At 33.9% G+C, this 13,464-nt stretch overlaps 1 protein-coding gene across 5 annotated transcripts in view; it reads right to left on the bottom strand.

Moving 5' to 3' along the window:
- PHKB (phosphorylase kinase regulatory subunit beta) overlaps nt 1–13,464 on the bottom strand; it is a 220,438-nt gene that overhangs the window by 161,479 nt on the left and 45,495 nt on the right. For all 5 annotated transcript variants that reach the window (XM_065925271.1, XM_065925268.1, XM_065925267.1 and 2 more), the window contains 2 exons: nt 9,821–9,928; nt 6,869–6,949 (listed from right to left, as the gene is read on the bottom strand). In XM_065925271.1, coding sequence (XP_065781343.1) covers nt 6,869–6,949; nt 9,821–9,928 — 189 coding nt within the window. The remainder of the gene's footprint in view (nt 1–6,868; nt 6,950–9,820; nt 9,929–13,464) is intronic.

The raw sequence follows: 13,464 nt of genomic DNA, 5'->3' as shown, positions 1-13,464 counted from the left end.
TGTGAGATGAGTGCAATTGTGTGGTAGTTTGAACATTCTTTTGTTTGAACATATTTATAAAAATAGTAAAAGGGATAGGGAAAAGGACAGAAAAAAGGAGATAAAAAGATATAGAACAAAGTGTAAGGGTTGAATATACAAGTAGCCTGGTAAAAGAAGATCCTAGATGAGAACTTCCCAAATCTTTCCAAAGATACTAAACTAGACTATTTGAAAACTTCCACATGCCCCAAGGAGAATAAATACAAAGAACAGCACAGCTAGCACATCTTAGTGAAACTAATAAAAATCAAATACAAATTTTAAAGCAGCCCGAGTAGATAATATTTTCATAGAAACAATGGAATTCAAGCTGATTTATTAACAAAAACAATAGAAGCCTAACAACAACATAACGACATATTTAAAATGTTGAAAGAAAAAAACTGTCAACTTAAAATATATTTCAAAATTAAAATGGAAAGAAAGATATTTAAAAATAAATAAATAAGGAATGGACAATGACCCCAGACAGAACATCCCAGGAAAGAAAGGTGATCATCATAATGGTACATGGGTAGGTACGTGTACAGTCATAAAGGGTCTGCCTGCAATGTGGGAGACTGGGTTCAATCCCTGGGTCGGGAATATCCCCTGGAGAAGGAATTGGCAACCCACTCCAGTATTCTTGCCTGGAGAATCCCATGGACAGAGGAGCCTGATGAGCTAACAGACCGTGGGATCACAAAGAGTTGGACACAACTGAATGACTAACACACAGGTATGTGTATATGAATGAATGTATGGTTCAATATTGATGTAAACATCAATAATAATGAGGTTTTGTTCAGTTTAAAAATATATGTAGTATTAAAATAAATGCAAACAAACCCACAATAGTAGGTAGTAAGTATGTAGAGCTAAAATGTGGTAAGGTTCTTAAATTATATGTAAAGCAGAAAGCAAAGAAGAACTAAAGAGCCTCTTGATGAAAGTGAAAGTGGAGAGTGAAAAAGTTGGCTTAAAACTCAACATCCACAAAACTAAGATCATGGCATCTGGTCTCATCACTTCATGGCAAACAGATGGGAAAACAATAGAAATAGTGAGAGACTTTTTTAGGCTCCAAAATCACTGCAGATTGTGTGACTGCAGCCATGAAATTAAAAGACGCTTGCCTCCTTGGAAGAAATGCTACAACAAACCTAAACAGTGTATTAAAAAGCAGAGACATTACTTTGCCGACAAAGGTCTGTCTAGTCAAAGCTATGGTTTTTCCAGTAGTCATGAATGGATGTGAGAGTTGGACTATAAAGAAAGCTGAGCACCAAAGAATTGATGATTTTGAACTCTGGTGTTGGAGAAGACTCTTGAGAGTCCCTTGGACTGCAAGGAGATTAAACCAGTCCATCTGAAAGGAAATCAGTCCTGAATATTCACTGGAAGGACTGATGCTGAAGCTGAAACTCCAATACTTTGGTCACCTGATGCAAAGAACTGACTCCTTGGAAAAGACCCTGATGCTGGGAAAGATTGAAGGCAGGAGGAGAAAGGGCAACAGAAGATGAGATGGTTGGATGGCATCACTGACTCTATGGACATAAGTCTGAGTAAGACCCAGGAGTTGGTGATGGACAGGGAAGCCTGGCATGCTGCAGTTCATGGGATTGCAAAGAGTTGGACATGACTGAGCAACTGAACAGAACTGAAAGCAAAGTATAAATTTGAGTAGATTCTGAAGTTGCTGTCCTTTCTAAAGTAGCCACTAAAAAATAATATAACAACTGGTTTAACAACAAATTCAATAAATCAAAAAAAAAATATAAGAAGGAAAAAAGGGTATAAAGAATAGATAAGGCCAATAACAAACAGAAAGATAAAAGACTTAAACCAAGATATATCAATATTTACATTAAATGTATATGAATTAAATACTCCAATTAAAAGAAAAAGACTGCCAAACTAGATTTAAAAAAATAATAACTATATGGTGCTTACAAAAGATACCAGATACAAATAGGAACACAGTTTTAAAATAAATGAAAGTTTTAGAAATGCCATACAAACACTAATGAAAAGGAACTGGTCTCTCAAGATAAATTTTAACAAAGAAATTTAATAGGACTTAAAATGGGACATTTCCAACTAAAAAGTACAACAATCTCAAATCACATGCCTGTAATTTTATAAAAACAAATACACATATATATGTGTGTATATATTTATACATACATATAGATATACACATACAAATTCATGTACAAGTACACACACATATATACATACTAATAAATCAGAAAATTACAGAACTAAATGGAGAAAAACAAATTCACAATCACATTTGCAAACTTAATGAACATATCAGACAAAAAAAAGTACAACATGTAAAAGATGAAATGAGCATAACTAATGCAGTTTACCTAAGAAATGTATAAAGCAATTTAAACCTAATAGCATTTTTGCCTTGTTTCTATGACACATTAACCAATAATTAACATAGCTTGCATGACTTGTTTCCTTATTTCATCCATATATTTTCTCAAAAGCTCTTTTCCAGAAAAGCCTGTCCTGATAACTCTACTTAAAAGTTTTATAGTTTTATTTTCTATTTTCCCCCTTACATGCTTAAACAAAATTACGTATCATTTCTGGACATTATAGCCTATATTTAAATATTTATTAATTCTGTTTTCCTTATTGTAATTCAAATTTCATGGCATTATAGACTAATATCTTTTCTCACTGCTATATTCTATTTGGTCTATTTTAGAAACTCAATAAATATTTGCCAAATAAGCTTGGTTCATTAAAGAATGCATGACTGAGTAAACATGCAAAACATGAATAAACAGACAAACTCTGAGTCAGCCTGGTTGCCCTCAATACTTGAACATGAAGATGTCACATGACATGTGTCACTCATATCTGTACAGAATAAGCAGAGATAGAACACTATCAATAGAATGAATGGACTCTGGTGCCAGACTGCATAGTTTAAATCCCAGCGCTGTGAATGACTATCTGTGTGACCCTGGACAAGTTATTTCTTGACTCTCCATTATTTTCATCATTTGTAAAATGAAGACAATAACTATACCAAGTCGATAGTTTTGTGAAGATTAAAATTGTTTATATGTGCAAAGTACTTTGAACAAAGGTAGCACATAACAAATGCTATTATGTTAAGTGTTATGTTATTATGTTAAGAGTTAACTGCTATTATCATTATCATTGCTTCCTATAAATTTGAGAAACAAGAACAATAATACCTTTTTTTCTTAGAGAAAAACATCCATAAATACTTTTGAGTAACCTATTCATTTTTGTGTGTACATTGTTGAAAAGCAGAAACTAAAAATACCTTGCAACACCTCAATAATTATAGAGATTTCTTCTAACTATTAAAAGACAGAAACCCCTCAAGTTCAGCTTGAAAACCATTTCACATCAAGAGACAGTCTGTAACACAGAAGTATCCACACAATAAACAGAAGCAAAAAAAAACAAAAAAAGGTCTGCTAGTATTTTAAGGAGAAAACATGCAAACAAAGTAAAAGTCAAAACTCACTAAATAATAAGTTAAAAACCTATTTTTAAAATTAAAGTCTCAGTATATAAGAGAAAAAAATTATATCTTAAAACATCTAACAAAGATCACTTAGCAACCATTGTTTAGTATGCTGGCTCCCAATCATACCCAATGCCTACTATTTATGCCCGGTGCAGTTCCCTCTCACACTGACTTAAGACTGACCAAAGTAATAGAGGATACTGTTAAATGATGGAGGGTGACTTCCCAGACAAGGTTGTAAAAAAAGCACTGTACTTCCACCTTGCTCTTTGGGATCACTTTCTCTGGAAAAAGCCACCTTACATATACTAAAGGCACTCAAGCAGCTCTATGGAGAAGACTCTTGCCCACAATCATGTGAGTGAACCACCCTAGGGCCCTCCAGGCTCAGTAAGCCTTCAGTTAACTGTAAATCTGCCTTATTATTTGAATCCAACTTATGAGACTCCATGTCAGCAACACCCAGGTTAGTTTCTCCTGAATTCCTGACTCACTGAAACTATGAGATAATAAATGTTTGCTCTTTTAAGCCACTAAGCTCTGAGGCAATTCGTTACTCAGAAATAGGCAGTTTATACAGGAAGAAATTAATTCCACATGTCACCCAATCTAAAAACATTTGAAAAGATCTTCTGAGTTTTGATGGTAAAAGGCATCTTTGCAAAATAAAAAGTAAATGGCATGATACACAGTTGGCAAAAAAGACTTTTCCAGGTTTCATGTTGAACAGACACCTACAGATTTGTATAGTAATTTTATGTAGAAGGCTTACAATCTACACTTCCACCAAAGAGCTAAAGAAATAATCGTCTGACCATTCTTGAAAAAACAAAGCTACAAACGTATTTATCTAAAGGAACTGGAGTTCGCAGGATCATTTGACAAATTTCCATCAGTACAACTGGTTCTATGACCACTCCAAGTGTTATCCCCAGTTAATGCTATTTTCACTTAAATTCTAAGCTTGTAGAAAGATGTTTGAAGTTACTGTTTTCAAAACTGACATGATACTGTGACTTGTGACCAATTAAAGCACACTAAAATTAGAGTCATATAACAGCATAATACTAGAAAAGGGACATTAAAATCCATACAGACATTTTTCCATCTCCATTTATAATGATTTAGTAGATATAATTTAACACACAACATACAATTAACATTTTTTAATAGTTTAACAAAAAATAAGAGTAAATCTAAAACGTAAAAGGAAAGACAAAATTTCACCCTTTATAAGTCTTTACTTTCAAAGTGTTCTTTGAGACTTAATAGTTTTGGGGTCATCAAAGTCTAAAAGTTCCCTTATTTTATTAAAGAATTATGAAAGTTTCCATACAATGAAGCCTTTCCACAAAAAGGAAGGAAAAATTAAACACAAAATAAAATCTCATATTTTTCCAGTAGTCATGTATGGATGTGAAAGAGACTATAAAGAAAGCTGAGTGCCGAAGAATTGATGCTTTTGAACTGTGGTGATGGAGAAGACTCTTGAGAGTCCCTTGGACTGCAAAGAGATCAAACCAGTAAATCCTAAAGGAAATCAGTCCTGAATATTCATTGGAAGGACTGATGCTGAAGCTGAAACTCCAATACTTTGGCCACCTGATGTGAAGAACTGACTCCTTGGAAAAGACCCTGATGCTGGGAAAGACTGAAGGCAGGAGAAGGCGTCAACAGATGGTTGGATGGCATTACTGACTCGATGGACATGAGTTTGAGTAAGCTCCGGGAGTTGGTGATGGACAGAGAAGCCTGGCATGCTGCAGTCCAAGGTGTCACAAAGAGTGGGACACAACTGAGTGACTGAACTGAACTGAACTTATGCGGGTATGTGAGGTTCTTTAATGTTAAATAAAGTAAGTTTCTCGGGATCCATTCTGAATGATACAGTTCTTGCTTATTTTAATCTGCTTTTAGGTTATTTATAGAGTATGTCCTAGAACGTAACATAGAATACCAAGTGGTAGTTCATTACTTTGCCCCCTCCAACAGATATAAATGAGCTCTCTCTTTTAATAAACAGAGGGACTGACTTAGGTGAACTTTATATTTAGTTAATATACATGTAAGATTGGTCTGATTCCCTATTCCTCCGCTACCCAAAATATTTGAGCATCACTATTTTCACAACACTATGAAAACTGAGAACTAGTTGGATGATAACATGTAGTTCTTTGATAAATAAAACAGAAGAAACCATAAGTAGTTACTGTTATTTATTATTATTATTGCTTCTTTATTATTTAGCCATATTTCCAAAGAGGTTTTACTTATGTGTATTAAAAAGGCACAGTGGATGTATAAGATTATGAACTACTGGAGGGCAGGGCTACAGGTACTGATTTCATGGCACCCTGAGTGCAGTCCAGTGATGACTTTACTGTTTAGAATGATAAATTGTTCTCCATGCATGGATCTTAGGAAAAAATAATAAACAATATATAACTATATAATACATCTACTCTTTGATAGAATTCTCACTGTATGCGCTGGTGGTTTAGTCGCTAAGTGGTGTCCGACTCTTTGCAACCCCATGGACTGCAGTCTGCCAGGCTCCTCTGTCCATGGGATCTCCCATGCAAGAATACTGGAGTGGGTTGCTATTTCTTTCTCCAGAGGATCTTCCTGACGCAGAGATCAAACCCACCTCTCCTGCATTGCAGGCAGACTCTTTACTGCTGTGCCACCAGGGATGCCCTTCTCACTCTATATACCATCTCAATAATAATAGCTTTTTACTTCAACTGTGACACAATTCAAAATACGTTAACATATGGGTCTGTCTGTATGTTTGTTCAAGCATTAGGGCCTATGAAAAATTTCTCAACTTTGTGATACAGTTATTTTCAAATTTCCTAATAAGAATAAAAACATGATACTTATCTTTTGAAAAAAATTAAGAACTCTACTGAAGTCAAACAAAAATAACAAAACATGATAAATGAATTTTTACTATTAAAAGGATGGGTTACAAAAAGCAACAAAAGAAAAGACAATAATTCTGAGAAAATCCGGAAAGTCTTTTATTTTTATAGTTACTAAAATTTCTGAAAGTTACAAGGTTTTATTTCAGAATACTTGAAATATAGCCTTCATAGGAGTAGAGTTTTACAACCTGTTACATATTTTGTTTATTTTTAAAGTGCTTTGCATTGATAATATAAAGACTTTTTAGCTGAGCATTCAAAATTCCTTACCTGACTATATGAATTTAAAAATAACTCAATTTACACAATTAAAAATAAGTTTTAAAAAGTAAAAGAAAAAAGGTATTCTTAGAGATGAAATTTAGTACTACAGAATTTGGGAAAATCATACCTCATCAGTGTTGTAGATAATCTGGAGTCCTGAGGAAATCATTTCCACAAGGTAAAGGAGATAGAGAGACACTGCATTTATCTGAAAACCAACAAACACTACAATAGGTTAAAGAAAATGACAAAAATACTATGTTACAAAATTAAATGTAAAAGCTAAAATTACAAGTCATTTGCTCTTGTAGTAGCATATAAAACTGTCTTCTTTCCTATGAAAAATAAAGGAGCTGTGGATTTAGTTCATAATAAAATCTCAGCTTTGTATATAAAAACTCTAAAATCCTCAAATTCACTATGAGGGTTATTAACAGCTGATTAGGAGTATTTTTATGACATTTGCTTTCTAAGATTTATTTTAAAACCATTAAACAAATTTTAAAACCATTAAACAAATAAATGAGAGAAGGCAATGGCATCCCACTCCAGTATTCTTGCCTGGAAAATCCCATGGACGGAGGAGCCTGGTGGGCTGTAGTCCATGGGGTCGCGAAGAGTCAGGCACAACTGAGCGACTTCACTTTCACTTTCACTTTGAAATAGTTTTGTCCCTTGGGCATAATGTGAATCCAATTCAAGAGTGGGTAAATGAAAAAATTATTGGGCAGTAAGACATTAGGACTAGGCCACCATAAACAACAGGCAGCACATCCTGTATTCAGAGAATATAGAACTTATATACGCAACTGTAGGAACATATTTATCAAACATTTAAAATATATTTATGAAAAATGTATTCTAAAAACAAGGCTTTTTCTTTTAGTTTATTAGTCTATTAAAGATAAATATTGTATGCTCTAAACAAAACAAATAAAAGAAGACAATAATGTCCCCTTTAACTAAAAATAGATTCTCATAGAATTCTGAATGGGCTATATACATTTTCTCGAGAAAATAAGCAGTGAAAGATAAATAGCACAACATGGACAAACCTTGAAAACATTACACTAAAAGAAAGAAATCAGTCACATTAGACCACATGGTATATGATTCCATTTATATGAAATGTACAAAATAAGCTTGTTCATACAGACAGAAAGTAGACTGGTAATAGTCTAGAATGGGGGTCTTTGAAGGAGATAAGGAGTGACTGCTAACAGGTACTGGATTTCGTTCCAGGGTGAGGAAGATGTTCTGCAATGTTGATTGAACAACTTTGTGAATATATTAAAGAGCTGTATACTTTACATAAGCAAATTGTATATTATGTGAATTATATCTCAATAAAGTTATCCATTAAACAAATAAATGAGAAGCAGTGAAAAATTTTCATTTTGCCAGGAAACAGCTAACTTGAGGTAAAAACAAAGAGGAGGTAAGGTATAATTTTTTATCATATAATTCTAATCCAGAAGATTATTACCCACTAACAGCTTTGGTGCCCTGTGCCTTCGTTGACTCTCCTCCAATCCTTTCTGAGTAACGGACAGAAAGCTGGGGCAGAAAATTATTTGTGCCCTAGATGCCTTGGACAAAGCAGCTGTGGGCCACCAAGGCCTGCCAGTGGGGGTAACTCTCTCAGGAATCAGGACTATCCTGAATGTCTCTTGACTTCCCAGCACTCAAAGTCCAGTAGGGTCTTGTCAAGGTCCAAGTGGGCCACATAAAAAGATGGAGGATTCTAGTTTAAGGCATTTTATAAAAGATCAACATTAACTCTTGAGTGACTTTGCTCAGAACATAGTAAGCAAGAACTTCATCCCATTGGGTCACCCAAATATTCTCATAGAGCACTGACACTGGCCTGTTAGAAATCATCTCAAAGAAATTTCATTTCCATTGACAGCCAACTACAGCAATATCTCAAAGAGCTCTCCGCTGTGATTTTTAGGAGGCTTCTGTGAGAAAATATCAGTAAGTGGCAAAATGTATGGGACTACCAAATAACAGGCTGACCAGCATTTATTAGAAACCAACTATGTGCTAGGCACTAAGTTTAAATTCTGAGATACAAAAACAAATGAATCATTATCTTCTAAAAACCCTAGGTTAAAAAGTAAACACATCTGTGAGAGCAAAAGGTATAGAAAACCTAATTATTTGAAAAATTATGAGACAGCTGAGCAACCACATATTTATGTAACATTAAATCACCACAGAACTGGTTACAAATAACTATTAAGAGTTTCTGCTGCATAGAAATGGGGACACTGAACTTTCTGTGTTTGGAGGAGTCATTCTAAAGTAAGATGTTTTGGATCTCTAGAGAGAAAGGAACTATAAAAAGGAGATACTCATATTTTAGTAAGGAATATATTAATAGTAAGTATTCTATTCTAAAGACAACAGAACCAAATGATGAAGAGGAAGAAAATCCATTAAAGATAAATATCATATATAATACTTGTATACTAGAAACAAGGCAAAGGGGTACACAGATGTGAGAGAAAAAATGAAAACAAAATATGAAGCTTTACAGTGTATTCTTAGCATATAAAATTTATATAAAAAATTTAAAATAATATAAAACTTAAAGAACCCAGAAATGCGATTTGGAATTATCATTTCAGTGGTACGTTTTTAGCATCATTGAAGGCTGATTTATTAGAAATGGGCTGTCATGTAACAAAAACTTCTGATCTGCTATTATATTACTGTCAGTTGTCTTTTATTCCCTAGTTCCTAAACACTGAAATTCCTCTAAATTTGAAAATGAGCACAAGCTTCTGTCACTGAAAGAGCTGTGGGATCCCTTCTTCTAGATAGTAGTATTATAATCCCTCCAGCTGCCCTTTTTGCTTTTGGACCAAGAATGCAATAATATTTAATGCTCAATCACAATAACTAATTCAGTTCCTCTGGATTTCTTAATTTCATGGTTGATTCTCTACTTCCATTTTGAACAATTTAAGTTTTAAAAAATGTAAATCTAATTTTTAAAAAATGTAAATAGCCTCAAACATTGTATGAATAAAAGTAAAACTGCAGAAGAAAATGCGTAGTGTCCCCTTTTTACCTGAAGATGCCCATATTCCTCATAGGAGAGGATCTCATCTCCTGTATGTACATTGAAAACAGAGTGAAGACATGTTGTTGGGCGTGGATCCTGCTTGAATTGCTGGACCTGGAATAAAATATAAAATTTAAATGATGCTACTAATTCACATTCTCATCCAAAATCAGAGATTATATATTTTTCAAGAGACTTTTTAATGGGGAAAGCTATAGCTTACAGACAGAGGATAGAACAAAGCAGAATGTTACTTTTTATAAAGAAACAAAACAGATAAAACTCATGACTATTAATGTAATAGAGTTAACATGACTGTTAAATACTTAACTGATACTTCACAAACAACTGAAGTATAATAGGAAGCTTGTTAATGTATTAGCATTGGTTTTTGAATGTTTTGCATCTTATTTTAGAGTCAAATAATGGTTTCCTCTATGGGACTGGATTTCAGAGACTGTATCCCACTGTACTGCTATTTGAAAATGCTTACATGACACTCAGTGAAAGAGCGCTTCAGGCCACATTCTAATTCAATAAGTTGAAATGCTTTTTCTTTCTCCAAGGATCACAAATTGTAACCATGCTCCTGTCAACATGTTTTCATTTCTTTCACCATACATACTCTCATTACTAAGGCACCAATTCCAAGAGAATATAGGCCATATCTTTACGTATTAACTCAACGTAATTTAATCATGTTAGAATACTAATTAAGTACTAAATGACAAAAAGAGACAAACTCCAAGGACAAGCAGATATTAATTCAATTTTGCAAACATCTGCTAATAAAGTTATATGCCAAGTATGTCTACTACTAGTTCCCTGGAAGTATAAGATGAATAGGAATAGAGAATGAATAGAATGATACATAGTTCTAGGTAAAAGCAATGACTTTCTTCTCTCTTTGAAAAGATACAAATGATGATAGTATCTGAGTATTCATGATCTTGCCTTGTTTCACTTGGCTAAGGAAGCACATAGAACCATACTCTCTTCCCCATCTTCAAATTTCTTCTCATCCTTAAAGTCTTATCTTATTCTTTAATAAAGTCCCTTCAGAACCCCAACTAAAATTCCTTCCTCTGAACTCCCATATCAGGGTGCTTATCCTTTATTTATTTCTCCAGTGTTTTCTTTTTATTAGTTTTCTGTATATCCCACTATCTTTCAAGCTTTGAGAAGTTATAGTCAGTTTTTCACATCAGGTGGTCAATGTATTGGAGTTTCAGCTTCAGCATCAGTCCTTCCAATGAATATCCAAGACTGATTTTCTTTAGGATTGACTGGTTTGATCTCCTTGCTGTCCAAGGAACTCAGGAGTCTTTTCCAACACCACAGTTCAAAAGCATCAGTTCTCCAGCACTCAGCTTTCTTTATGGTTCAAATCTCACATCTATATATGAATACTGGAAAAACCATAGCTTTGACTATACAGACAACTATATAAAATTTAGAAATTCAATTTTTCAGTCACAATGACCCCATATCAAGTGCTCAAAGGCCACACGTGACTAGTTGTTTCTGTACTGTTCAGTACAGTAACAGAGAACATTTAGATCATCACAGAAAATTTGACAGTACTGTACTAGAGGGCTAACACACCTTTCCACTCCCCCAAGAGACCTGCATAAATACATATGTTATGTTATGCATGCATGTTCAGGTGTGGCCAACTCTGTTGGACCCTATGGACTGCAGCCCACCAGGCTCCTATGTCTGTGGGATTTTTCCAGGTAAGAATACTGAATTGTGTTGCCATTTTCTCCTCCAGGGGACCTTCCTGACCCAGTGATCGAACCCATACCTCTTGCAGCTCCTGCGTTGGCAGGTGTTTACTTTTACCACTGAGCTACCCACAAGCCCTCCCTCAGTTTGAAATCAACAAAATTAAAGCCAGGAACTATCAGCAGATAATCAGAAATGAGAGAATGAGGGTAAAGGTATGAATGTACACACTCCATCTATGTAGTGACCAAGCTATCCAGTGTTAACTCAGAAAAGGTGAGACAGCTACCCCATCTCAGTGTCTGAAACTGCTGGTAACAGTCTAAGGCTACACAAATATAGAAGTCATTGTGGTCACTATTTTCACAGTACCATGACTATTATCTCAAAGCATTGAACATTTTTCTGGGCTCTTGAGACAAATATGCGGTTAAATTAAAACAAAATTAATTTTGCCCACTTGATAAGAATCTAAATGGATAAGGATTTATTAGTTTAATAAAGTGATTGCTGCAGTTGACAAAGCAGTGTTTGTCATTTGTCTTCAAGACACACAAGTACCCAGCATGAGAATTTATATTCAAAGATTGTGCCAGAGGAAAGGCAACTATTAAATGATCAAAGATGATCAAGCAGTGAATTATATAATTATGCTTTGAGCATTAAAGCTGTAAAAAGACAATTTAAAATTTCAGGGAAAGAAAAGACCCAAATTCAATAAGCTTCGAAAATTAATGAAGCATATTGTATACAAAATATAGACAAAAAGTACTCTTGAGAGCAGCCAAAATCAAGAGGATATTAATTAGTATTGTATGATATCTGGCATATGGCAAGTAAAAATAATGAGTTATTATTGAAGTAAGAATTTCTAGATTAAAAGAAATCTAGAATAATGTTTTTTTCTTCTTGTATTTTATTTAGACTTTTCTTCAAAATTTTAATCATTGTGAATAAGCAAGCTTATCATTCAGGAAAAGGCATTGAGTATTTTGTCATTCGTTCTTAATTTATAAACTTAAAATATACACTGAGGTAGGAAAATCACCTTGAAAGGGAATCCAGGAAGAATAAATTTTATGAAAATTTAATGATTTCTCATGAATTAGAAAGTACTTAGGTAGCATTTTCAGGAAATAAATTTTTTAAGCAGACAATTAGGGACAGCAACATTCACAGCCCACTGTAAAACAGATCCTTATTCTCTGAACTGTGAACTGCAGATTCAATCAGTTTTGAAATCTGAATGCTCCTCTTTAAGATGTATTAATAAAAATAGGTATATGAACATCTAGAGGTAAAAAATAACTAATGTTAATAAGTAGAAATTAATACAAGCAGAAAGACAGTAATAGAAATTAGATTGGTCTATAGTCTTCAAATCAAGGAAAACTATTCACTCAAATAAATTAAAACATCCCATTTAGGTAATATTATTAGAAAATATATCAGGAAGCATGCTTTACAATGAGAAGCAAAATTTTTACTAAGTCATGATTTTACTTCAGAAGATGAGCTTTAAGGTCAAATAGCACATGAATATTACAAATATACTTTAGTTTTAAGGGAGGGCCAAAAGATAAAAGTACACATTTAAAAGTATGGTATCAATGTCTACTGCTATGAAATCATGAAGGAAATAGTGAGCACCAAGGTGAAGGTATGGTAGGAGGTAATTAGCTGCGTGCATGGTTTAGTCTTACTGAGTCATTTGTGCATTGTAGCAATATCTTCTATTCCTACTGTAAGGTTATGGGGCTCAAGAAAGATTATACCAATAACAGTGTTTTAAAACTTGTAAAATTCTACATTCTGTAGTATGCAAAAATACCAAATCCTAATGTGATCTGTACCTTCTTACAACTCACATAAGGCAAAAAATGATAATACCTTGTAATTTAAGGAATTCAAGGACAGTTTAA

Source organism: Muntiacus reevesi, chromosome 2, assembly GCF_963930625.1.
Source record: "Muntiacus reevesi chromosome 2, mMunRee1.1, whole genome shotgun sequence".
In the NCBI taxonomy this organism is placed as follows: domain Eukaryota; kingdom Metazoa; phylum Chordata; class Mammalia; order Artiodactyla; family Cervidae; genus Muntiacus; species Muntiacus reevesi.
This window is presented reverse-complemented; position numbering and strand designations above follow the sequence as displayed.